Source organism: Mytilus edulis, chromosome 4, assembly GCF_963676685.1.
Source record: "Mytilus edulis chromosome 4, xbMytEdul2.2, whole genome shotgun sequence".
NCBI lineage: Eukaryota > Metazoa > Mollusca > Bivalvia > Mytilida > Mytilidae > Mytilus > Mytilus edulis.
The window spans coordinates 10,943,443-10,970,574 of NC_092347.1; the positions used below are offsets into that span (position 1 = coordinate 10,943,443).

The following is a 27,132-nucleotide window of genomic DNA, read 5'->3' on the forward strand; positions in this document are numbered from 1 at the left end:
GATTTGTTATCTAGCAATCATTTTATACAGGGTACTGTGGATTCATTTATTTTCTTTAGTATAAATTTTTCATGGATTGATGAAAACTTGCATTTTCGTGGATATTTGATTTTGTGGTTTTGACAATATCTGCATACAAAGCCCAAAAACATAAAAATAAATGTATATAAAATAGGGAATATGTCCAAGAGACAACAGCCCAACCAAAGAGCAGATAACAGTTGAAGGCCACCAATGGGTCTGAAATGCAGCGAGAAAATCCCACGTCTAGAGGTAGGCCTCTGCTGGCCCCTAAATAAAAATGTGTAAGAGTTCAGTAAAAATGGATGTCATTATAACTCTAAAACATACAAGACTTTCAAAGCCCAGAGGCTCCTGACTTGGAACAGGCAAAAAAATGGCAGGGTTAAACATGATAAGTGAAATCTTAACCCTCCCCCTACACCTCTAGTCAATGTAGAATAAACAAAAAAACAGTATACACACAGTATACACACAGTAAAACTATGTATAGCAAATTCATATATATTGTAACTGAAAATCCATTAGATATCTTGCAAGACATGTAGTAAAAAAGAGATTTTTAAGGGACAAGTTAATACCAAAAAAACATTGTTCATATATCAAGATACCTGTAAATAAGAAAAGAAAGAGGATAGCATCAGTGAATTTAAACTATATTGAAGGCCAGGCATACCAAGAAACAAATAACATTCAAGTGAACTTCCAAGTATCTGTGACCTAATAGCAACTTACACATTTAAAAAACCCATTAAAATGAATAATTGAACAACACGGCCAAAGTTATGAAGAGCTTATGTTATTGTATTTTGACATGCCTACTTTAATTGCAGATTTTGATGAATTTGATGGAGTAATTGGGTGGTAGGGATCTTTTAGCAATTCCCTTTAAGGGTATGGGTCGCTGAGTGGTCTAAGTACATGTATTTCAATTACTGTGTCAAAGCTTTTCAACACTGAGTTAACTATTTGTATAAAGTTTTATATTTCAGAATGTATAAAATCCAGTGTGATTGAAAACTTGTGTGCAGATACCTAATATATAGATTCTGTGTGTCATATGACTATTGTTTTGTGTCCTATGTTTATTGTCTGATTGTCAAGGTTCAGCGACTGCTTGAAACGTATTTGGTGATTTTTAGTGATGTGAAATACCCATTTACATCGACCTAATTTATAAGTCAGTGATCAAGGTTAAAGTTTCGTGTTCAGATACTGTAAGAAACAGGTGCAATTCATTTGGTATGTTGAATGTTCGTAAGATGTACATGTCAGACTAGCAGGTTCCGGAGCACCTAAAAAAACCTTGTTTTTGTTGGGGTTCTGGTTGCCCAGTCTAGATTTTTATACTGATGGTTTTTTTTTTAGCCATGACGTTGTCAGTTTATTTTATGACTTATGGGTTGGACTGTCCTTTTGTTCCGGATTCTAAGGTCAATATAATGACACAACTGTTCTCTTTGTGCTGGACTATTTTATCATGGTACTAAAATTCTCCGTTAGTATTTTCACACGGTACTTGTAATCTTTCGTCTCTTTCACGGTTCATTGTTCAATGTTAAGTTTTGTCTGTTTTTGGCATGTTTCTCGGATGCTATAAGAAATACGAAGAAGAAAAAACGAGTAGTGAGCGTGTTTGTGTTGAGCGAGTTGGCCGTAGGTTGAGTTGTCACAAATTCAAAACAAATTGAATACAAAACCATTACCGCCTGCTTACAAGACGAAGACGATAAGGAACCTGCTACATTGCTTTATTTGTGGTTTAATTATTTTAAAAGCTACCCTGATTATAGCAATTACTATTATTAATTATGAACTTATAAAGTATATTACATACACAATTTAGTATAATATAATAGTTCAGTAAAATCACACAAATACTGAACTCAGAGGAAAATCAAATAGGAAAGTCCATAATCTCATGGCAAAATCAAATGACCAAACTCATAAAAAACGAATGGACAAGAACTGTCATATTCCTTACTTGGTACAGGCATTTTCAAATGTAGAAAATGGTGGATTAAACCTGATTTTATAGCGTTAAACCTCTCACTTTGTTGACAGTCTCATCAACTTAGATTTACAATGATGTATGAACTATACAGACATAATAAATAAAATAGTCAAAATATGGGTACAGCAGTCATCATCGTGTAACAATTTTAAAATGACCATTTAACAGAACACAAAAACATCTACAAACACATTTATTGATTCGACATCCAGACGATCGTTCCACAGAGACAAACCGGCTCAAAAAAGTTGGTCTCAAAATTTTATAGTACTGTATATGATATTATCTCTTATTGGTTATAGAAATGATTGAAAGTGGTGATCTTGACTTTTTCCGTTGTTCATTTGTCATTGATACACTCTTTCACGTTTGATCTACAATTTCTTTGTTATTTCAAACATAAGGGCCACTGTATTTATTGAATGGAATGATTGCAAGGCGGACATGTCTGTTTGTACGATTTCATTTGACATTGGCCTTTTTATAATGATTTATTGGTCAAACTTGGAAACTTAAAAAAAAATTATATATAGGTCACCTATATTTGGTGTATGGAATGATTGCTATGTTAGGTTAACTTGTCTGTCTGACAGAATTCTTCTTACCTTTACTTCATTGTTATGGTTCGTAAATAAACTCATCATATAGCAAATTAACCTGACGATATCGGGATATGGGTATTTAGTCGGATCTTAACACGTACTTGTGATTTGTTTGAAACCGGTTTTAACGAAGAAATGGCGAAATGTTCAGAACTTAATTAAATCTGTTTTTGGTTATGATGGTGCAAGCATACGATTTTTATTGCGTCTTACACTTTGAGAAGCGAATAATATTTAGCTACTTTATTTAATTATTGTGTAAAAACGTTAATTATGAGCTATGAAAGTCAAGTGGCTCAAGCATTTTACTGAGGAAGTTTTAAAAAAATGCAAAGAAATATTTTAACAGTGGGTTAGATTTCTTTAGTCTTTACTATCTATAGATTAACAACTTTTGGTTATATTTATAATTTAGAATCATCATTGAAGGTGGAGCGCGATTGCACAGTTAATTAATTATATTGATGTGCCATTTGTATGCAAGAGTGACATTCCGTTGTATTATGTGCCAATTCGAAAAAGTTATGCGAGTATTGTCTCCCTTTAACAGGTCCATTATTTTATAATGAAGTTTAGGTTTCTGATATAAATTTGAATAGTTACAAAATGTATCAATTCAATATATTTCAGTTTTTGTTATTGGTGTATCAAAAACATTGATGTACGAAGATAATTTCATAAATTTGAAACGTTTAAAATGATTACATACCGATATAAAGAACCGTTCATCATTTTTGAAAAAGACTATGAATGAAATTGGTATTATTTCAATCCAATCCAGTCACGTCTCAGTCATTACAGCTGAACGGACGTGCTGGGCCAGCTCTCCTTTACCCGCTATCTTCGATGAGGGTTTACAGTTAGATATCAACGACTTACTACTTAAGATGACAGAAACCAATCCATGCCGTACAGATAGACGTAGTAGTTGGCGTACCCGCGTTAACATGCACTCCAAAACCATTGTATCATGGGGAGTGTTATGCCGATTAACGTCCGAGGGCTGTATCCTAGGCTGTTGGGTGATACGACCTTCATTTCACTGCCTCACGGCTTTGGTCCTGATAACGCTTCCTGTCATCTTTCGAACTACGTCCGAGATCATCTACCAGTACTCCATCATCGAGGCTAGCGGGCTGCCAAGCTGACCAAACTGGCCCTGAAAGCAGCCGTTAGTGAAGAAATAACATCAAAATAGTAAACAAAGAAAAATCTACTCACCAAAACCAAGATGGCGGCCTCCATTCGGCGTCCTCTACTACTAGTTCCTGACCCACGGCAGAAAATATTTAAACGCTCACCAATCGCCTTCGGGCACCGAGCCGACCGTGCGAGGGCTGTATAGCCAGTCAAGGTCGTTAAACACTTCCATTTGTTGTTGGTATTATTTATCTTCCCTTCATGATAGATTGATTGGGAAATGAACCAAAGTTCTCTAAAGGTAATCACAGAGAGGGACTAGCAAGCAAGTTATAATTGTAGCTTATTTAACGTTAAAACAACTTTCCACTATAAACAAATGTTATTTTATACAAATATAAGGACCTTGTTAGCTAAATCTACAAATCTTATTAGATATTATGAATTTTTATTACAATAGATTAATATGCTACATCATAGATACGGCAATGTCAAATTTTTATTGTTTTGAATGTTTCTCATATACTTTTAGCAATAGGTCAACCTATTTTGTGTATGAAATGAATGCATGGTGTTAGACAGGGTTCGTCTTACCTTAACCTAGTTGTTATGGTTCATTGGTCAATAATCAAGTATATGATGTATAAATAACTCGACTTATACTATCGTTTAATTAGTGCTGACCTCTAAATCTTCTGTGTAAGAGTATGAAAAGTGACATTGATCGTGACTGATGTCAGCGTGTATCCTGTATACATTGTCATAAAATAACAATTTTACTTGCATCAAATGATTCATTAACTCCTAAACTAAAATTAATCTTCAGGGACTCAGTAGTGCACATCAAATTGGATGTCTGTGGTGTCATCATACTGTTGCGGTGAACATTCTTATTTGTACGTGTATGTATGAGGGTTTGGATGTGTTTTACAGAAGTGTATAGTGAAAAAAAATGCAAAAAAATGGCTAAAATATAAAGAATATCAACACATATAATGGGGTGCTGATATATAAGAGGATCATATAAAGAATAGAAAAGAAAGGGGGAAAATTTAATGAATAGAGAAAAATGGCTATAGAAATAACCACATAAGTGAATTTTCCCTTTCCAGACCCATGTGTATCCCTTTATCATGTTCAAAGAAGCGATACAGTTTGAGGTAAAATGTTTTAGACTATTGACGATACCAATTTAATGATTCCAGATACGTATTTCGACAATACTATCATTTCAGTGATGCTCGAGGACAAAATATTTGAAATTAACTAAGTTGTTAACAATAGTTAAGGAGTAATTTCTTACCATATCCGGTTTATCTGAGTCCATCTGGGTGTTTTGATGGGTATACATGTTTCTCAATTAACTATATTTCTGTTTAGTGTCTTTTTCTTTTGACTTTGTTTGGTCTGTTTTTTATTTGGTTTGTGGTTTCAATTTCCTCTACGGTATTTCTTTGGTACATTAGATTATGAAGACGTAAAGTCCCATAAATCTGTGATGAACGGTTTGTTCCTGATATAATGAAAACACGTTTATAAAGAATAAGCTTCCAAAATGTGTCTTTCTAAAAGTTAAATTTTCATATTTTGCACAACTATTTATGTCCTTATCAGTTTATGTAGAAATGTATCTCAGCACAAGATGACATAATGATTTTGAATTTGCTATACTATAAAGGTAAGTGTAATTGAATTTATTAACTAAATGGAATTTAGATGGGTCTTTATTGAGTTTGGCCATACACTGTACTTAACATAAATTCATGAACAATTCTACTATTAAATAGGATACACTTGATGCCCATGAAAATACCTACAAGTTGTCGATAAGCTTACATAAATGTTTTCAGAAATTGTACAGCTTTAATCAGCTGATCACACTTCCAATCAGTTTATCTACTTATTTTACTTTACAGAAGACGGCTATATAGAAATTGAAGCAGATACATTTGCAATCGCATTTTTCAAACGACTATTTTATTAAACAATATTTGGTTGCTTGATTATGTGCAGAAAAATAAACGTACAATCCATTTTAATTTTATATTCAGCGAATACTTTTTTTATCTCATCAAAATTTGCTTCATTTGATTAGCGTTACACGTTGTAAGTGTATGTTACAACTATTGAACACATTTCTTTTGTAACACACACACAGAGTTGGTACAATCATACAATTCATATATATAAGATATGAGAATAAACATTATATATGTGTGTATTAAAAATGTCATATAGGTGTTTTGCATTTCCCAAACCAAAAATTCATTTACGATACCCAAAAAAATAAAATAAATTTTCATCACAGATACAGTTGGAATCACAAATCATTTTTGATAAGCTCTATGCCATTAAAAAAAAATAATATGCAAGCGTTCACAAAGAAGCAGTCCTGATAATATTGTTTCCAGCACCCTCTGGGGCAGCTGTGTCGTTCTCGGAATCGCCACTAGTAGTCCTTTGTAATTCATTTCTATAGCGTCTCTCAAATGCGTGACGTAAAGTACGCCCTGTAGCATGGCCTCGTCTGTTAAATATAGCACTATGTCGACGCCGTATGCATTTCTTCCCATTTGTTATATCGTGTGAATGATAAGATGGTGGAGGACGCGATATACTAAAAGACGAACTTGATGTGTCTGTATAGAAACAAGAAGATATATCATCTTCATCGTCGAAATCTTCACCGTCAAAGTCTGTTAATCCATCGTCGTAATCCGGTTCCGGCTCATTTTCTATGTTAATTACACGTTGTAATTCCATTGTTCTAGTTATAATTTCCTGTATTTTATGTTTCTCCGTAAATTGCTGAGTGCAGGAAATATCTGTTATTGACAAAACATGTAAAATTGTTCCCCATCTATGAGAGAGCATTCCAATAAATTGAAAAAATAAAATAGTGGTGAACAAAGCAAGAAAAAGCATACCTAATGGTTCAAATGTCAAATCTTTTCTAGAAGAGTCGAAATAGGGAATCTTGATAAATAAAACTGTATCCTTAAATTCATCTTGTAACAACTGTAGCTGCATGGTTAGAGCTACCCACAATGCACTTGTCATAAAGAAACCAAATACAACGTTATTTCGTAGATTTTTTAAATCGGCTGCAACCTTTTCCTGATGCATTTTATCTTCATTTATAGGAAACAAATATTTTTTGATTAATTGTTTCCAAAATATACGTTCTTTCTCTGTCAATCTTTTAATCGGACCTTCACCACACGTTGAACTGGTTAACCACCCTGGGTTTTCTGGGTCTTCATTTCTCAGCCAAGCCGGTGTCGAGTCTGTTCTTATCAATGACATATCACCGGGAACCGGTTCTATCCTTTTCACCTGTACAATTGGAGTCTCGCCTTTATCGGTCATGGTGGACGACGATCTTTGTCTTGGAGGGAGTGTCTTATTTTCCCTACTCTGTCGAAGTTCTAGAATAAGTTCTTCAAGTAGTTCATCGGTTTTTGGCTTTGTGTCAGTTTTATTAGCACTGGCAGCTTGTCGGAACTGCTTGAACATCTCAACTGTCTCATTCATGACAGTATCGAGGCCCAGCCAGCCTAAAAATCCTTTCCTTTCCTCTCTCTTTTTTCGCTTCTCTTCCTCAGCCCTCTTTTCGGCTTCTATCTCTTCACGAGATTTTCTTTGTGGCACTTCTCGAGTACCCCATGATACAACATGCAAATTGCATAGATAATAAATCGTTAAAAGAAGATAGCCAATTGGTATGCAAATGAAGTAAAGGGCTCCTGAAATCAAACACGCAAACTCCTCTGGATGTAGTAAAGCCGATATAAAGAATATAATGACCAATAACATAAGAAATATCACATTCGGACTGGTGATACCTCCCTCTATACCAGTACCGATGGTTCCTACTAACACAATGGTCATAAAGATTGTATAGCAAGCACTCATTATAGTTGCTACGGTGATCTGAGTGGTCGGCTTGGTAAAGATGCAAACCACAATAAAGAATATTGCTGGAAGCAACGATATTGCATATGACTCTACAATTGTCGTCTTGAATACGACAGTAAATGCACCAGCCATCATAAGTAATACTGTTGCAGGACCAAGTACGGTAGATACAAGCAACAGAAACTGATACAAAACGTAAAGGGTACTGATGTTATCGTTTAGACGAACAGTGTTCTTCCAATCTCCCAATAAATCGCAAATGTTTGCGAGTGTAGAAGGTCCCCATCGACGTCTCTGATTAAAGAATTCCGAAAAGGTTTCGGGGGCATGCGTCAACGCATCTGCAGCTGCGCAGTAATCTATTCTGTATCCTTGTTGTAAAAGTAGAGTACTTAACCATCTGTCTTCACCTGGAATAGAAATTATGTATTATTGAATGTAACCATTTATTGCAGTTGACGTTGGGACACCCCTGTCACTGCTACATAGAGAGAAGGAAACGATTTTACAATTCTCCCAAAGAACATGCAATCATTTGTACGATGATTGCAAAAGTTTGCGGTTTTGACGTTTTTTTCTAATTACTTGAAATGTTGAATTAGTGATTAACTAGGGAGTATCTTTCTGAAGTACTTTCAACTACAAGAATTATACCTCAAATTTACCTATCCAATACCTTCCCCCTATTTATTGTAGTCAAAATGTTAGTCATAGAATAACAGGTCAGGAAGACAAACATAAACAAGAATGTGTCCATAGTACACGGATGCCCCACTCGCACTATAATTTTCCATGTTCAGTGGATCGTGAAATTGGGGTCAAAACTTTAATTTGGAATTAAAATTAGAAAGATCATATCATAGGGAACATGTGTACTAAGTTTCAAGTAGTTGTGACTTTAACTTCATCAAAAACTACCTTGACCAAAAACTTTAACCTGAACTTGGCACTTTCATTTTCTATGTTCAGTTGACCATGAAATTGGGGTCAAAACTATAATTTGGCAATAAAATTAGAAAGATCATATCATGGGGAACATGTGTACTAAGTTTCAAGTGGATTGAACTTCAGCTTCATCAAAAACTACCTTGACCAAAAACTTTAACCTGAAGTCGGACGAACGAACGAACGGACGAACGAACGGAGGCACAGACCAGAAAACATAATGCCCCTCTACTATCGTAGGTGGGGCATAAAAAAGAAATAGATAAGCATATTCTGCATATTTTAGCTATGACGCTTGGACTGATACATCAGATGATGGGAATACACTTGGGATATAAAGAAGATAATGACTTATATGCTCTATTAATTTTATAACATACCTTGATCATATTGTACATATTGTCCAGCCTCGGTTGTTTTTATTGCATAACTCCTTGCAACATTGTCATCCATAATGGCAGACCCACGAAATAAGCTGAAACACCCAGGAGCACAGAGAACACAACCAAATACATGTTCTGTAGCTTTCTGTAACCAGTGACCAATGGCATACTCAAACTCTTGATACCACAAAATTGGACCTGAATGAAAATAAATAGCTTATTAAGACTTGTTCTTGTGCATATTTAGCTGCTATCTTCTTTAAAAAATAGTTATTATTTTATACACAATTTACCAAGAAAGGTAAAAATCTTTTAAAAGGAAGAAAAATATACTAGTAATTGTTTCAATAACATTAACGGTACCAATTTCAATGCCATAGATGCACAGTTCAACAGTTCTTTTAGTAAATGTCGCTTTTATTATACTGAAGGCAAAAATAGTTTTAAAAAATGGAAGAGAGAACAAACTGTAAAATCAAATTTGAGTAAGGCTTTCTAAAAATATGTGTATTAATAACCTGAACCAATGGGATGAATACGTCCACAAGCCGCTCCAACTTTTTTGTTCTTTTTAAGTCTATCGACTAACAGTCTGACTGCATCAGGTTTAAAGTCTACGTCACCATCCAAACTCAAAATAAATGTATTCTCTGCCTGTATGAAAGACATTGTAACTTTGTATAAAATTTGAATATCAGAACAAAAAACGGAATTTCTTATACCTTGCTTATATGTATTTGATATCTCGCTATTAAAATATTTGATATAAAGGATAAGTTATGTCTTTCTTTTCAATGTACACGTTTAAAAAATAAAATCACAAAAATACTGATCTCAGAGGAAAATCAAATCGGAAAGTCCCTAATCATGGCAAAATCGAATGACAAAACAAATCAAAAACGAATAGACAACAACTGTCATATTCCTTGGTACAGGCATTTTCAAATGTAGAAAATGGTGGATTAAACCTGGTTTTATAGCGCTAAACCTCTCACTTTGTATGACAGTGTAATCAAATTCCGTTATATTTAAAATGACGCGTGAACTAAACAGACACAATAAATGTTTTCAATAAATATTTCAACACATGAAAAAACACAAACAAAACCAGTCAATTACCTGTGTATGAACTTCCTCACTGGTATAGTTAAATATGACACTGCGAGTAAAATGGGACGCCTGTCGCCTACGTCGTAATTGAGTTTCTGTGAGACGAACTCTTGAAGTATCCGAGTCCGGAGTTTCGGTTCTATCACCGTCTTTACGTAGGAGATTTTCTGGCTGAGCTAAGATTCTATAACCAAGCAGGTAGTACATATACATCACCTAAAAAAGATCAACAAAAATCTACATTTGAGTGATATGCAGAAATACATTTTAAAAGAAACGAAATACAGAAATTAGTCTGCATCGGAGATGCGAAGATTTAAAGAAGCTTTGCTGTAAAAAAGTATGGTTAGGAAAAACATTTTACCAAAGATTTAATAATTTGTAAAAAAGATGACTGCATTGGAACATAGTTTAACATAAAACCCTATGACGAAGACATTGAAATAGCCCAGGAAACATATGGTGGTGCACAACAAATACATAAACTCGATGGAGAAATAAAGGAACAAGTAGTATACCGCTGTCCAAAAGTCATAAATTAAGAGAATCACTGTTAAAATACTAACGCAGATAAACAATTGCCATCCACTCTGATCTGTTTACACACTTTTTTTTTTACTTTAAAAACATATTTAATATAATGTGTGATATGCGCACGAGAATCAAAACTGTTTGATATAATTTACCTGTGACCAACGTTTCTTGTGACGAGTTTTATGTTTGTCCTTCAGATGTGCTATAAGTTTTGTACCACCCGGTAATCGCCATATCAGACGTCCACCGTAAGGAGTAGGTGTTCTCACTGGAGAGCTAATATACATTTGCCTCTCATGTACTGAGCTGAAATATTCAGTACATACATATATATTTATAGTATGATGATACGAATAAGTGTTTGGATTACATTTCACTATATCAGTATATGTAAAACTGTGTCATATGAAATGAATAACACATAATCACATTTGATATGCAATGTTTCGACATTTAAACAAACTGTTTGCCGAATACAAAATATTCGTCATTCTCAAAATGGGTTAATGTTTAAAATTCAGATTTAAAAAATAGTATTTACTACCGATTTTAACGCTATTTGATTTTTGAGTGTATAGGAATGTGTACTCTTAGAACCAGTTTTACAATACCATCTTTTAACTTGACGGCTTAAAATAATCAGTAGAAAGAAAATAAGGAATAATTTCGATCACTGAATAAAGTATAAAATTTTACCTCAATGCATCCTCTATACAGTCTATCAAGTCAGCAACGAAACTATTGGGCACAAGTATATCATCATCTGATAGCTCCATAGCATCATCAAAGAAAATATGTGCTGAAGAAAAAGTGGAGTATTTACATCTTAATCTATATCAACAGAACACAAAATAATAGCGTGTGATGGTGTATCTGATAATTTCATATCATAAGTCTTAAGCTTAAATTCGTCTAAATTTAAGAGCCATTTACGAATAATTGTTTGGATTATATTTCACTATATCAGTATATGTAAGACTGTGTCATATATTTTTTGTGTTTTTACTTTTTACTGCTTGAAAATGCTAGAATGTACATTATGCAAATCATAACAATGTCTTTATATAACACGAGTGCACACGCTGAAATGTCACCTAACCATAATTGATTTTATGTTGAAAGTCTTAAAGATAAGTGTATGACTACAAGTATCACATACACTTAAATCAATGACACTATGGTCAAATTTTGTAGTAATAATTTACCTTCAAATTCATAATAGTCTGGATCCTTGATATCATAAAATTTCTGAGCAAGAAATCGAGCGCTATGGTCTATATCCATTCTACAAAATACGAATGACATATGAATAGATAATGTTAGTATATAAGGTCAAGCAAGGGCATAAGGAAAAAGCTATTTAAAATAATGAAAACAGTAGCATACCGCTTTCAAAAGTTATAAATGGATTGAGAGAAAACAAATCCGTTTTACAATCTAAGACAGAGAGAAACACATCAACTATAAGAGTAAATCAACAGAACAACAGAAACACTGACGTGCAACAAAAACAAAAATACGCGAACATGCATAGAACCGAACTATTTGATAACAACTGCCATATTCCTAACTATTTAAGTTATAGAAAATTGTTTTATTTATCGTAAAATTTCCCAAGATTTTTTTGTGGGGAAAAAACTAAATATACTACATGAAATGTTTTTGTATGAACATTAAGACTAGAGAGAGTATTTATAAGACTATACTACATAAAGAGTGTATGTATAATAGTATACTACCTAAAGAGTGAATGTATAAGATTATACTACCTAAAGAGTGTATGTATAAGATTTTACGACCTAAAGAGTGTATGTATAATAAGATTATACTACCTAAAAATTGATTTCAAAAGTTGTGTCATAATATTTTTGGTTTCATGCCACTCGTCCTCGTGTGTATGAATAAATGCAACAGTATTATACTACTGTTCAATAGTAAATCGATTAAGCGAAAACATATCCTGGTTTCAAACTAATAGTTATCAAAAGTACCAGGATTATAATGTTATACGCCAGACACGCGTTTCGTCTACATAAGACTCATCAGTGACGCTCAGATCAAAATGGTTAAAAAGCCAAATAAATACAAAGTTGAAGAGCATTGAGGATCAAAAATTCCAAAAAGTTGTGCCAAATACGGCTAAGGTAATTTACTCCTGGGGTAAGAAAATCCTTAGATTTTCGAAAAATTCAAAGTTTTGTAAACAGAAAATTTATAAAAATGACCATATAATTGATATTCATGTCAACACCGAAGTGTTGACTACTGGGCTGGTGATACCCTCGGGGACGAAACGTCCACCAGCAGTGGCATCGACCCAGTGGTGTAAATAGTTATCAAAAGTACCAGTAAAATAGAGGGGGGCCCATCAACTATAAAATGAAAAGATAAGACCAAAGAAGCACTTTACTTCAACACAAAACAAACGCCAACATACATAGAAACGTACTATAAGATAACAATTTTCATATTCCGGACTTGGTACTGGACATTTAACGAAAACATCGTGGGTAGAACCTGGTGCTATCGCTAGCCAAACCTCCCGCTTATATGGAAGTGTTAAAAATTAACATAATATTCTACCTGAAAATTGATTTTAAAAGTTGTGTCATCTCATTTCTGGTTTCATGCCACATTGTTGCGCATGCGTATATTTGAGGCACAACATCGTCTGCTTTATGAATCTCCTCGTCGTCGTCAAATATAAATGAATCATCTTCGTCGGCGTTAAACAAAGAGCAATCACGATCATTAGTCCTTCGACGAAGCATCATACTGTGATCGAGAAGAACTCCACATCGAATGGGCAGTACAAATAATCTGAAAAGAATTTAAAATGAACACTCAAATATATATTTATATAAAATTTGAAATTCACACATTGAACTACCAAGTAAATGCATGTTTTAAAATGAACGTTTATTACGCAACAAAATTATAAGTTTTTAGAATTAGATAAGCATCTATGAAGTTGAGAATTTTGTTATGTATCTATTACTAATAAATTTGTTTTATAAGTCTAATTATATTAGTGAGCGTAAGTGCAAACAAAAAGTGTTTTATATAAAAGACGTTTTTTTTTAAATCACACGTATCAATTTAAAGAATTTCAAAATGAGGCTTGCTTTGTGTTTCTTATTTTCATTTAGATAAGCAGCATTTACATATAATTCAAACTAATTCATGATTTTGAACATAGGATTAATTGACTTTTGTATGCTTGCAAAAAACATGTATGCATGAGAGTAATGGCAGACAAAAAGTTTACACATGTATCTACCCGTTTCGGACGTTATAAGTATGAATGATTACTACATATGTGAAGTAGTTTATGTGTTGATTGATTGTTTACCATGACATTTAATTTCACTCTAATAGTTCTTAAGGTTATTTTTGCAGAGTTCATTTATTTGTGTGTCATTCCAAAACTTCGGACAACTTTATAGTTGACGATACCTTAAACATGTCTTGTTTCCCCGAAATCAGTACTGGTTGCTATGAAAATTTTACCGAAATATGTGATAGTTATTTGTCATAAATATACTTTAACCATTTGTATATCTTTATATTAATCAATAAATCACTTTAACAACCGTCATTAATCCTTACCGATCTATTTTGGCCATACGTCCATTTTTAGGTGACCATATATGTGCTGTCACAATAACCTGGGATATCCAGAGGACTCCAAACCATAGCAAATGGTAAAGTCTAATGTTACCTTCCATTTCTGGGCATATCCAGACGTAAAAATATGATGGTATAAACTGGGTATATGATTGTGCAAGAATTAAACCAAGTGTTGCTGGTGTTGCCAAAAATAATGGTATAGTAAATCCAAATGTTTGCATACATAACTTGCAAGCCAGGCTACCAAAGTACGACATCAAAGTGCTGGCAATAAGATGTAAGTATAATGGTCCATATTGAATAAAGTTAATCTTCAGTGCTTCGGGAATTGAAAAGGAAAATTCGTTGTTATTGGAGGTCTTCGATTTCGCTGTGGGTTTTGTGGAATTGTTGGCTGTATTTGATTTGGTTATGGAAGATACTGTACTTGACATTAGCTTCTGATACTTTTCATTTAGTGTGTCACTGGTAAGATTAGTTACAGCATTTATACCATTTGTGTTAATATCATCAGCAATTGATCGTCTTACTCTTATATTACGTCCAGAACCATCATAGATTGAAGGAGTTGTCGTTTCCTTAGTTGGAAGACTCGAGATAGATCTCAGGGTTGGACTTTCTGTAATCTTATACGAAAGTGTTGTTGTTAGCATTTGGGGTAAAACATTATTATCACTTTTCACGACCTGAGGTTTATCACTAAAATGAATGTTGAAATTAAATCCTGGAAACAACAAAACAGCAAACACCATTGTCCAGCCTATCTTCCAGATTCCAGCGAATATGTATAGGCGTTGGCGCACGGAGTGCATCTGTTTCTTCCATTCTAACAACGGAATGTGAAAAGAATTTATACTGAAATTACCGTAGACAAAATTTTCCCAGTATGAAATACTGATGAAAAGTAAAGCAACTGGTATCTCCCACATAATTCTATCTTCAAATGTTAACGGTGGTCTCGAAACCGTGTGAACTATTTTATCATTATTTAAAACAGTAGCTTTAAGAGTATTCTTTTCAGTTTCAGTCAATGGTGTACTGAACAAAGTTGATGCTGCTAGATTTGCTAGCTGTATTATAAATGCTAGGCTATTGATAAGTCCTAGAGCACATCTTTTAACTGGGGGAATACTTGAATCACATGCTAGGCCTATTGTTTTGAAAAATGCTGGTATCGTAGATACTCCACAAAATGTTAGTAAACTTCTTGCCATGTCCATTCTTGGCAAAATATGAAAAACTAATAAAGATAATCCGAAAGTATGTAAAAGTTCCACAAACAGCGTCTAGAAATACAGAATATTAAATAGGTATATTAACATGACAAGCAACATTCACGAACACATTTACGGTCAATTGAAAAAAACAGTTAATTTAGTTTTGTACTGTTTTCTACGTTTCTTATAAAGTGCATTTATATCAAATTCCATTTAAGCTTATAAATAATTAACCATTTATAGCAGCCCAAATTTACATTTACTTAATCATACTCAGATTAACGTATGTGCATGATGTGAAAGATGTGCTTGCTCCGGAAAAATTAATTCATAACTTGTCTTGACCCACAAAGATTTAGAGGTTGACTTATCATATAGACATGTGTCTTTGACGCATGTAGATATCAATATGAATTCTTTGGTTTATTGTGTTGCTTCCTTCGGAGGTTTTATAGACGAGTTGGTTGACCATTGGTGTCACAGACGACCACGTATCTGTTTCAATTATCGTAAACACAATCCCGTTCTATATTTCTTGATTATAGTGACACTAATCATCGATATGGACTACACGATCACGACATTAGCGGATCACAATCTGCAAAACCTTCTGGAGCACCTGATATCGCCCACTGTTTTTTGGTGGGGTCCTTATAGCTCATACTTTAGTTTTTCTATAGTGTGTGTTGTTCATATGACAGATACGAGTATGGCAACAACACATGTTATTTAATATTTAACACCAATTTATCTTAACTTAATGTTTTTAAGCATTGTAAACCGGAAGCCAAACTAATATACAAGCCATTTCGAAAACAAAAGAAAACAGGAATATCATTCTTTAATGGACAATAATGCATCGCACTGATTGATTTCATTTATAGACCCATATAACAAGTGAATAGTTAAATCTCATATTTGATTTTTACATCTGTTTGTGTATTGTGTATTTCCTATTTTTAATATGGACGCGTCTGGTGTGCCTAAAAATGTCCTTTAAAATTAGAGACCAGCATATTATTGATGTCACCAAAAGCTACTTACAACGATAACCATCCGGAATGATGGCCAAGCACTGCTTCCAAACAAGGACTTTGCAGAGTAACTAAATACCCAACATATGTATGGCGAACACATGGCAATAACTAACATAGTATACGCAGGAGAGTCTGCATCATTCTTTGTTACAGGATCCTAAACAATAAAATAAAGCATCATGTTTAAATGTTATTGTTTAATACATTTCCCCTTATAATACATTGACAGTAGAATGTGTGACGTTATAAAGACTATTTATTTTTCAATTTATTTTTGTATATCAACTTTATGTCTATGATGAGTTTATTTACAAAGCAACTGCTGGTTGAGTTTTTATTTCCCGAGGGTATCACCAGGGCAGGAGTCAGCACTTCTGTGTTGACATGAATTATCATTGATATGGTCATAATTATAAATTAACTGTTTACAAAACTTTGAATTTTTTAAATAATAATACTTTTCTACCTCAGGAATAGATTTCCTTAGCTGAATTTGGCAACATGTTTAGGAATTTTGGTCCTCAATGCTCATCAACTTTGTACTTTATTTGGTCTTTTTAACTTTTATGGTTCGAGCGTCACTTATGAGTCTTTTGTAGACGAAACGCGTGACTGACGTAAATATGAAATGTCAATCATGGTATCTATGATGAGTTTATTTTATTTAAAAAAAAATAAAGAATTCGTTAATACAGATATGCGGACGAATTTCAAATTAAATTTGAAAGCAGAATAATAGATAACAAATGGGCATACTAACATTTAGTAGACAGTCGAAAAAGGACAAACACACACTAAGAGTACCCATACTTACTTTTATAATACTGGATGCCAATAAAAGAACACACATCTTACTAACAACAGCTGACGTTAAAACAAGGCAAAACAATAAGACATAACAGATGAATTTAAACACTTTAACAAATGGTCGAATTGTATCACTGGTAGAGATTCGTTCACGAGGTATCATCTGAAATCTATCCCATAAACGCCTGAAAAATAATATAAAAATCTATTCAAGCTATTTCATTATTGCATTGATGAATTACGGAAGAAGTGTTTATTTTTGGATTTTGAATTGTAGTTATATGAAGGTATCTAAAAACAATAATTAAATAAAGGCAACAGTAGTATACCGCTGTTCAAAACTCATAAATCCATGGACAAAAAACAAAATCGGGATAACAAACTAAAACCGAGGGAAACGCATTAAATATAAGAGGAGAACAACGACATAACACTAAAATGTAACACATATAGACAGAATCCCACGAGAATAACAAATATAACATATATATATAACATCAAAACCAAATACATGAATTTGGGATAGACAAGTACCGTGACACGTCTTATCGCAATGTGAATTTACACTCAAAAATAAGAGAAAACAAACGACACAACGTTATAATGTAATACACACAGAAACGAACTATAATATAACAATGACCATATTCCTGACTTGGTACAGGGCATTTTTAAAGGAAAAAATGGTGGGTTGAACCTGGTTTTGTGGCATGCCAAACCTCGCACTTTTATGGCCATGTGAAATATAACATCAAAATGACAACACAGGACTACAATATAAATAAATTGGAGAACACAATTGACAAAGAATCACACGAACAACAGCCAACAAAAGGCAACAAGTTCAAAATTTTAATACGCCAGAAGTGTATTTTGTCCACACAAGACCTATGTGTGACGCACAGATACAAAAGTTTGAAAGCCGAAACGAGTACAAAGTTGAACAGCATCGAGGACCAAAAGATCAAAAAGGTTGTGCCAAAAACGGCAAGGGTTTTCTGTTAAGTTACCAGAAAATCCCTATAATTTAGAGTAATTTATACTATTGCAAACAGTAAATTTAATAAAATGAATATTCAAAAGATGTACATGATAAAGCTGAAGTATTAACTAATTACAGGAAACAACTGAAATACATTTACATAACCAGACATTTGAAACACAAAAGTAGACACATCCGAATACGTTTAAACCTCTACGCCAAGTGACGTCCTATTTGAAACTGAAAAATGACGAAAAAATGACGTCATTTGAATTAGTAAAACAGAGCATCAAAAAATGAAAAATGACGTCACATAAGAATGAATAAGATAGAATTAGGATTAATTTAAGATTATATATTTGAACTAAATACTGATATTGCATTTAATAACAAAGCACATTTTAATTCTTATTAATATAAAACTGAGGTAACCCGTGAAATAAGAAAATTTCAACATGCATAAAAGTCCTTCAATTAACTCATAACAAATCAAGTTCACAAAGGTAATCGAAATTTTAATTTTAATGGTATTATATATCTAGTAAGGTAACTCTGATTGCTCAACTGAACTTTTTATTTGAATTGAACAAGCTTTCATGTAATGTTAAGTGATAGGTGACGTGTTGGTATACTGTAACTTCAATGAACTTACTCGTCAAAGACTTTTCTTTCAGAATACTCTGGAATACTTATTCTGACATGTTGATCCCTCTGTAAAATAAATGGGTTTCATTAAATAACATGCCAACTTAAAGATTGTATTAATTTAAATGTAACTTTAAATTATTGTCATATTTAAAAAAAAAAACATTTGGATCTTGGATTATGATTCATTTTTTTTATTCCGACATGTTGATTCCTATGAAATAGAACAAAAGTGGGTGGTTTCGTAAAATAACATTAACACACTACTAGATTTAACTGGTGTAACTTTTTCACATGAACAAAACCATTTGGATCTTGAAATATCATTCAATTTTTATAGCTGGGAGCGCTTTTTGATTAACATTTTGTTTTTCAGTTTTAGAGGAAACCCTCTGCGCAGTTGTTCAAAATTATAAAGTAAGATTAGATTTAAGAAACAAAAATGTACATGTGTATAAAGGGTACATTGCTGAGGGAATTGTATTGCCTTTCATCTACCTGAGGTTTTGGAAATACCGGAGGAGGTCCGGGTTCAAACATTGGTAGACTAACATCTTCTGATATATTATCATTTTGCTGCATCCATTCAGCTACACGTTGTTGTGATGACGTAGACGTACATGAGTTAGAACGTTTTGGTGTTGTTTTGGATGTGCTGTTTTCGTCACACGTATCTTCGTGTACTGTGTCATCTCCATCTGTGTTTGAGCATGCGATATACTCGGTTTCTGCTATCGCAGTGTCGTTAATGGCACCACCAGTTGCTTCTATCATTTTCGTTCTTGCTTCTGATACAAGATCTTGTAAAATTCGACCATGCCAATGGCGAAGAAATATCTAAAAGATATGAAAATGTTGAAATATAAAAGCATATCAATTTTCCATGCCAACGGGGGACAAAAATAAAAGAATGCGATTTTTGTTCTTAAAAAAAAAAGATTGTGATATAGTTTTCTTTAACATAAAAAAAGATAATAACATAAATGTTTGATTTTTTTTTTTGATTTTTTTTTTATCTTTTTTCGTTAGTTTAACTGTAGTTATTCAGACAAATCATAACAAAACGATATAATACAATTGAAGCGCTTTTCTGGGTGAACATCATCAGGAACACCAAAAGCTGAATATTTCAAAGCCAAGCAGGAAAGCAGTTATAAGAAACATTATTTTTATTTATTCTTTTTGAACACATTTGTTTCTTGTTATAATATATAAATGAGCAATTTAACTGCAACACTATATAATGTAACGAAAACCACGTACATAAATAGCATTATATTGAGTATATTTGACCCTTTGCGACTTAAATGTAATTAGATTATGACGAATTTGTAACTTTATATAATAAAGTTAAACAAAACATTGAAGCTTTATTTGATATAATTTTATAATACGTTTTTCACAATTTGTTGCTTAGTCGTGTGTTTCTCTCTCCTATATGTTCTCTCATTTATTTGTATTGTAGTCCTGTCATGTAATGTTGTCATTTTAATGTTATATTTAACATTGCCATAAAAGCGGGAGGTTTGGCATGCCACAAAACCATGTACAACCCACCATATTTTTCTTAAAATGTCCTGTACCAAGTCAGGAAAATGGCCATTGTTATATTATAGTTCGTTTCTGTGTGTGTTACATTTTTTAAATGTTGTGTTTCTGTTGTGTCGTTATTATCCTATTGTATTTGACGGGTTTCCTTCAGTTTTAGTTTGTAACCCGGATTTGATTTTTCTGAATCAATTTATTAGTTTCGAACAGCGGTATACTACTGTTGCCTTTATTTATCAGTATGATAAGGATATACTCAAATCTTTGTCTGTATATTTAATATAACAAATTTGTCACTTAGTAAAACTTGTGTAAGTTTATGTTGGGTTTTATAAGATAATGACCTAATATAATATTATCATCATATTTGTAATTTATCATTATTACAACTATGATCATTGTGGTAAGTGATCAAGTTTATATGAACTTAAATCATATTGAAGATCTTTTCTCTCCACTCTTTACAAAACCACTGTTCTCTGAAACATAAATAAAACCACCCAGACGAACCTTTTGTTTCCCAAAGGCATAGCCAGTAACTTTGGCGTCAAGTAGAACTTTTTCACAGTTGTCAAACGTAGATTGTATTATCTCCTTCCTTTCAAATGATATGTCTCTATATCTATAAAAAGTATTGTTGACAAACCAATAACATATAAAAGCACTTGAGGGTGTGATGTTACAGCTATAATTAGTAAGTATTGAACAAGATAACAACATATAACAAGTACATTGCAAGCTATATAAGAGGTACATACAAGTTGTATTACATTATGTTTAACATTATGACAATTGACATTTGGAACACTTTAAAAACCTGTGAAACCTTGTTAATGAAATATAAGTTGGAATCAAGATAAAAAATATGTTAGGTGAGAAAGGATGTAACGTTAGTATCAAACATTCAAGTAAAATATTACATAACAGAAAAATCAGATCACCTAGATCACATTATTTCTGGAGTTTGCTCAATTTTTTGGTCTTCTTTTTTTTTGCAGTTTGTTTGTTTATATTACCGAAATACATTGATAAGTTTTATTGGCAACAAGATAATTTACTGAGTCGGAATAAAGCATTGGTTTTTACATCTCAGAGACCCTTTCAGAATTTTATAAACATATTTGAAATTGCATGAATCTCATAAAATGAAAACTTAGCCGCCAAACAAGCGAGATTTTCAAATCCAGGAAAATGGTGTTGTTTTATATGTTAATATTGGATTTCATTGGTTATAATAGCATGTTTTTAAAATGATACTTATAATGATGCTCATACAAAGCATAATTATATGTTTTTAACTAGAAAACCTAACACTTTTTAATAGATGTATCATTATCTAACAGTTGAAGGAAAATGAAACATCAATCTAAAATTCAACCAAAGGAACACGTCACTTCCAGCAATAATCAAGATTTATAAATTAAATGACTGATATATTGATGACAATTCACTTATCATACATCTGATATGTACCCGTGTGGTCTAATGAACCATATAATTACCGTATATGAGATATAACTTTAGTGACTGTCACGTCATACTAAATGATTATAATCTTATGTCTCATTGGTTTACACAGATTATTGTGCAATACTAGAAGATAAAAAAGGAGAAACAGTCAATAACATTTTTTCTCATAACGAATAGAGGTTAAGCCACTATTTGAACATCATATCTACAAAAATCTATCGTAAATATCAGAGACATATAAATACATGTCTCTGTAAATATATATAATCGTGAATTCATTCTGACTGCTGAAAGCTTACATCCAAACAAAGAACATTCTTTTCAATATAGCACACATTTCAGTGTACAACAAAATGGTTACCAAAATAGCTAATTGAGTTATGAATTTTAAGATCGTTCAGAACATTAGTGTGCCTAAGTTGTAATAAATTGTCTTGTATTGTCTTGGAAATATCTGCAGCTGGATAATCGCAAACAACAATAAAACTTATAAAAAATGTAACGGAAAATTAATTGATGTGTATGCTTACGTACATTTTACAAATATAATTAGTTTTTGAAAATGGAGCTCGATACGCAAATGGAAGAAGTTCGAAAATCCTTCACATTGAAAATATTTATTCCTTATATTAATGCCATGACAAGAATAGTGCAGTCAGCTAATGTGATTGTATAAATCAAGAGCTTTGGTGGGTACTTGACTCATTTGCATTAAAGAGTACAGAAACCCGCCTTTACAGTTTGATAAAAAAAAATATGATGGCTATAAATGAAGAGTAAGCTATACAATAAAAACAAGAATTATTATTAAATATACAAACCTTTGTAAAAATTCTTCTGCAGTTAATCGAAGTGCATATCCATTTTTACGAATCCTTGCAATTTCAAGTAATCCATTACACTTCAGCTGGTCCACTATAAGATCAGTTTGTAACTTATCTGGAACTTGCTTTTCGTTGGGCTTAATACATCTATAAAAAAATAATCATACTCAACATCTATTTGACGAAAGTGACAAATTAAATAAAATCCGTGAAAAATTATATCATTGGTTCGAAATGATTTTACAAAATGTAATTTTTATTATAGGAAATATGACTAGCCAGAAAGGGTGGAAGAGATTTTCAGATAATGTAATTTACTATAGAGTATTAGAGATAACATTACCCCCCTTAAGGCTTTGTTTTGTCCTTAAGTCAAACTGGTAACTGGACCATATTTACATACCTGACAAACCAAGGCTTGGCATCAGACATTTTGTTCATTAAATCTGATAATGATCTCTGTAAAAGTAAATATTAATTTTATAATTCTATTAAACGTATATGCACTGCAGGCATTTATGATGAATCTTATATGAAAAAGTGCAAAATGATTAATCATTTCTTTATTTTATTAATATCTTTATATAAATGTATTTCATTTCTGTTAAAAAATGAAACCACTTATGCTAATATAAAATTTAAAAATATATCTCCGCTGCAATTCACTTATTGTTTTTTGGTTCAAATGGCGTTTGGTTTACGAAAATTGTATTAATGATTATAATATAGATATCATCAATTCAATTTATAAATTAGATACCAAGAAAAATAAAAAAATAAGTGTACCGGTTTTGCTACGAAGGGAAAATAGAAAAAGTCTTACCCGAAAATGTCTGGAAACAAAGTTAGATTTTCGAGACCCCGAGCCACTACTTCCAGGACTTTTTCTAAAATGAATTTGAAAAAAAATTAAATAAAAGCAAATTTTAATGATAATAATGATAATAATAAATATAAATTTAACTGAACACCATTCTATGAAAAATCGGATTAACGAAACTGAATACCAGCAGCGATACTGGTCAACTAAACTGCAACGACGTTTCCTTTCAGGTGAGTCCTAATTTTGAAAAAAAGGGGGCTCCCTTTCAAACCAATGTTTGGAGTGATGCTCATAAAAAGTCTCTATGTATTTATAATATATGTAGCTCCATTCGCCTCTGCCTTTGTCTTGAATAAAATCTTTCAAATGCAGTGTGTAATTAACAAATATTTATTTAGCATGCAAACTAAAACATTGTCATTCTGATATCTTGAAGTCATGTAAGGTGTACATGTTGTCCATCTATAACATACTTAAATAATGGACAATGACTAAATTTATCCCGTGGCTAAATATTTTGTACATTTCATTGAAACTTAGGAATGCTAAATCACGATTTGAAATACATCAACCATGTGTGATTTCAATCACTTACGTTTTGATATATGTATTTATTATTCAAATGAAGAAAATAGTTCAGGCAAAACCAAATTGGCATAATAAAAAAAGGTAAAAAAAATGTTATATAAATAAGTGTTTATGACGGTTATTTTATTTACAAAAGAATTGGTATAAATTAAGTACAATATCTTTGAGACAGCACACTATAATATGTCTCAATTAAACATGTTAAAGATTTATAACTCTCTGTTTTTTTATAAAACATTTATTCTCTGGACTTTTTTATTGAAATTTCCAGCTTTTTATCGTCATTTTTATAGGGTATGCTGTACCATCCTGGTTATGCATGAAATATTGGTCACTGGACTGTAAACAAACAAAATTCAATCAATCGATATTTGTTTACTTTTTGATGAGTTTAATTGATGAAAAATTATGAATTATCAAACAAAAATGAATTATCAAACAAAAATAAATTATCAAACAAAAATGAATTATCGCAAAAATATTAAACAAAATAATTTAGATTCGCATCTATTTTACTTATGAGCATTTTGAAGAAAAAAAAACACCAAATATATAGGTATAAAATACACGGTTACTCCCCACGCTAGTGAAGATTGCTAGTTTGCAAAGCTTCATAAACATCAATAACAAGAATGAAATTGAGAATGGAAATTTGGAATGTGTCAAAGAGACAACAACCTGATCAAAGAGCAGAAAACAGCCGAAGGCCACCTACGGGGCTTCAGACTGTGGACAGGCGCAAAAATGCGGCGGAGTTAAACATGTTTTGTGAGATCTCAACGCTCTCCCTATACCTGTCGCCAATGTATAATAATCAAACACACATCAATATGCACAGCAATACACACAATAAAACTCTGTTTTAAAAAAATCCAAGTCCGATGTCAGAATGTAAGAATGGCAAAAAAAACGGAAGTTTCCCACACCTCTTTTTATTCTCACAATATAAAATGTTATGTTATTTTACAGCATAAATGTAAATGAGACATTACGTGCAGTATATCTAAACAAACAAAGCAGGTTCCAGTACTTGTTGATTATGTCTACCTTCTACATTACCTTTTCTCCTTTGAATGTGTATTCCTATCGTAACTACTGATAGATATATCACTGACTGTACCTTCACTCTTTGTAAGTGATTGTTGGGATTTCCATTTCGTTGATAAGTTGCTGCAATAATTGTACAAATAAAAAATATTTTTTTAGGATTTGAAAATGTAAAAACATAAAAATTAAGTTAATTTTGATAAGTTTTTATATGAACGTAAATGAACACACGTTTCCTAATTTTGCAAAGATACGGAAAGGGGAAAATGAGCGAAAAAAAGCATAAAAGGCGGAAATCCTTCGCTGGATTGTTGCAGCCAAAGTTATACGATATTCGTGTGCACAGAAAAATTAACATTTCTCAATTCAGGAATTATTTAGTGAAACTTAGAATTTGGCCTGTCTAAACTTATTGCATTGCAATTATTCGGCGATAAATTTATTACAGAATCCTAATTTGTTTAAAAATTTACTTAATTTAAATACATTGTGAAAATAGCACTTTAAAGAAATGATGGGACAGCGGAATCAATTGCGATTTCTTATGATAAAATTTACCTTGAAAAATCTGTAAGGTTCCGAACAAATTGATTCTGGCTCTCAGACAAACAGCTGACAAAATCTTGACTCAATTTATCCTTGTTTCTGTCCAACATACCATCAACCTGGTACTCGACCTATTCATGATATGGAAGCGAAAATTTGGTTCTTGCTTTACTTTTGATAAGTGGAAAGCAGATATGAAGATGATTACGAGAGTATGGAGACAAAAGATCTATTTTCCTTTAACGTTTCACATCTGTGACCAGCCACGCCATTTCAATGCTCATGGAGGCAACAGTGTCAAATGATTTTTTATCATTTTTATGAAGTATACATATATTCAATACACTGTGACAAGTCCCTTTGGAAGATACTTCAAAATAGTAAAAATATGGTAATTGTTGTTAACTTTTATGCATTTAATGGAAAAATACATAATATGTTATACCAATGATATCATTGAAAGTCAAAATATAAGTTTGTGCCACATCAAAAAGAAGTGTATCTTGTCAAAGTATTCTCAAATTTGCCGTGTTTATGCATAGAAAATATGCACGGCCCATGTATAGCGATAAGCGGCACCAATTGTGATATAAATAAAATTAAACATATTCCAAGCAAATTTATGTTTTGAATAAAGTCTCAATATCATTTTACATTCATTGCATATTTAAAAGTTTGAAACTATAAAATAAATTAAAGTTGACATATATTTTATATATGAAATCATGTTTACTGCACTTATTTCAGTGGAAATTATTACTAACGTAATGGTTACAATACAAATATGCCTACCACAAGCAGTCCATTTTTGCTTTATCGTCCAATTAAACAAACATAAAGGTAAATAAATGAAGGTCAAGTAGTAAACAGTTTTATATATGACAAAAAATCAACCTTTTTAGGACTGGACAATGAGAAAATTAATTGATATATCCCATGTACATGACATATTATTGTGACATCTTATTTTACGCGGTCGTGTACTAAAACACTGGTACTATTTGCAGAATTCGTGTTTTCATTGGAAAATAAATGATATTTCTGTGTTAAAATATATACAAGGTTTGAGGACAACGAACAAGCACATTGCGTGTTATAGAGTAAAAAAAATCTTATCCCTTACTGCACACGATGATTCAGCATTAATAAATAACGAATCTACATAACACGTTATGATAGAGAAATTGAAGTGTAATCTATTTATAAAACTGCTTTTTACAGGGTTAGGGAAAAAAACCTGAATAAAAATGAATGTTTCTTCGATTTAAATAAAAAAATAATAATAAACAAGTAAAGAGGTG

General features: G+C 32.3%; 1 protein-coding gene across 1 annotated transcript; it reads right to left on the bottom strand.

Annotated features, from left to right (window-relative positions):
* Nucleotides 1-5,483: 5,483 nt before the first annotated feature.
* On the bottom strand, nucleotides 5,484-25,336 carry LOC139518933 (chitin synthase chs-2-like). The gene is made up of 18 exons (XM_071310626.1): nucleotides 25,298-25,336; nucleotides 23,651-23,714; nucleotides 23,231-23,286; nucleotides 22,825-22,974; nucleotides 21,044-21,155; nucleotides 19,484-19,822; nucleotides 18,993-19,051; nucleotides 17,366-17,543; nucleotides 16,559-16,708; nucleotides 14,277-15,583; nucleotides 13,251-13,487; nucleotides 11,873-11,952; nucleotides 11,364-11,466; nucleotides 10,820-10,973; nucleotides 10,143-10,349; nucleotides 9,542-9,677; nucleotides 9,021-9,221; nucleotides 5,484-8,105 (listed from the first exon to the last, which is right to left on the bottom strand). Exons 3-18 carry the CDS (start codon nucleotides 23,266-23,268, stop codon nucleotides 6,154-6,156), a joined length of 5,403 nt encoding a protein of 1,800 aa, XP_071166727.1. The 5' UTR covers nucleotides 23,269-23,286; nucleotides 23,651-23,714; nucleotides 25,298-25,336; the 3' UTR covers nucleotides 5,484-6,153.
* Nucleotides 25,337-27,132: the final 1,796 nt, after the last annotated feature.

What these genes read in the sequence shown, in the direction of transcription:
- LOC139518933 (XM_071310626.1), bottom strand. Translation starts at nt 23,268, where the DNA reads ATGAACAAAATGTCTGATGCCAAGCCTTGGTTTGTCAG. An exon ending in CATTCCGGATGGTTATCGTT is followed by an intron (nt 15,584 to 16,558) that starts GTAAGTAGCTTT and finishes CTGTATTTCTAG; the next exon opens with ACGCTGTTTGTGGAACTTTT. An exon ending in GTGAGGAAGTTCATACACAG is followed by an intron (nt 9,678 to 10,142) that starts GTAATTGACTGG and finishes TCTTTCATACAG; the next exon opens with GCAGAGAATACATTTATTTT.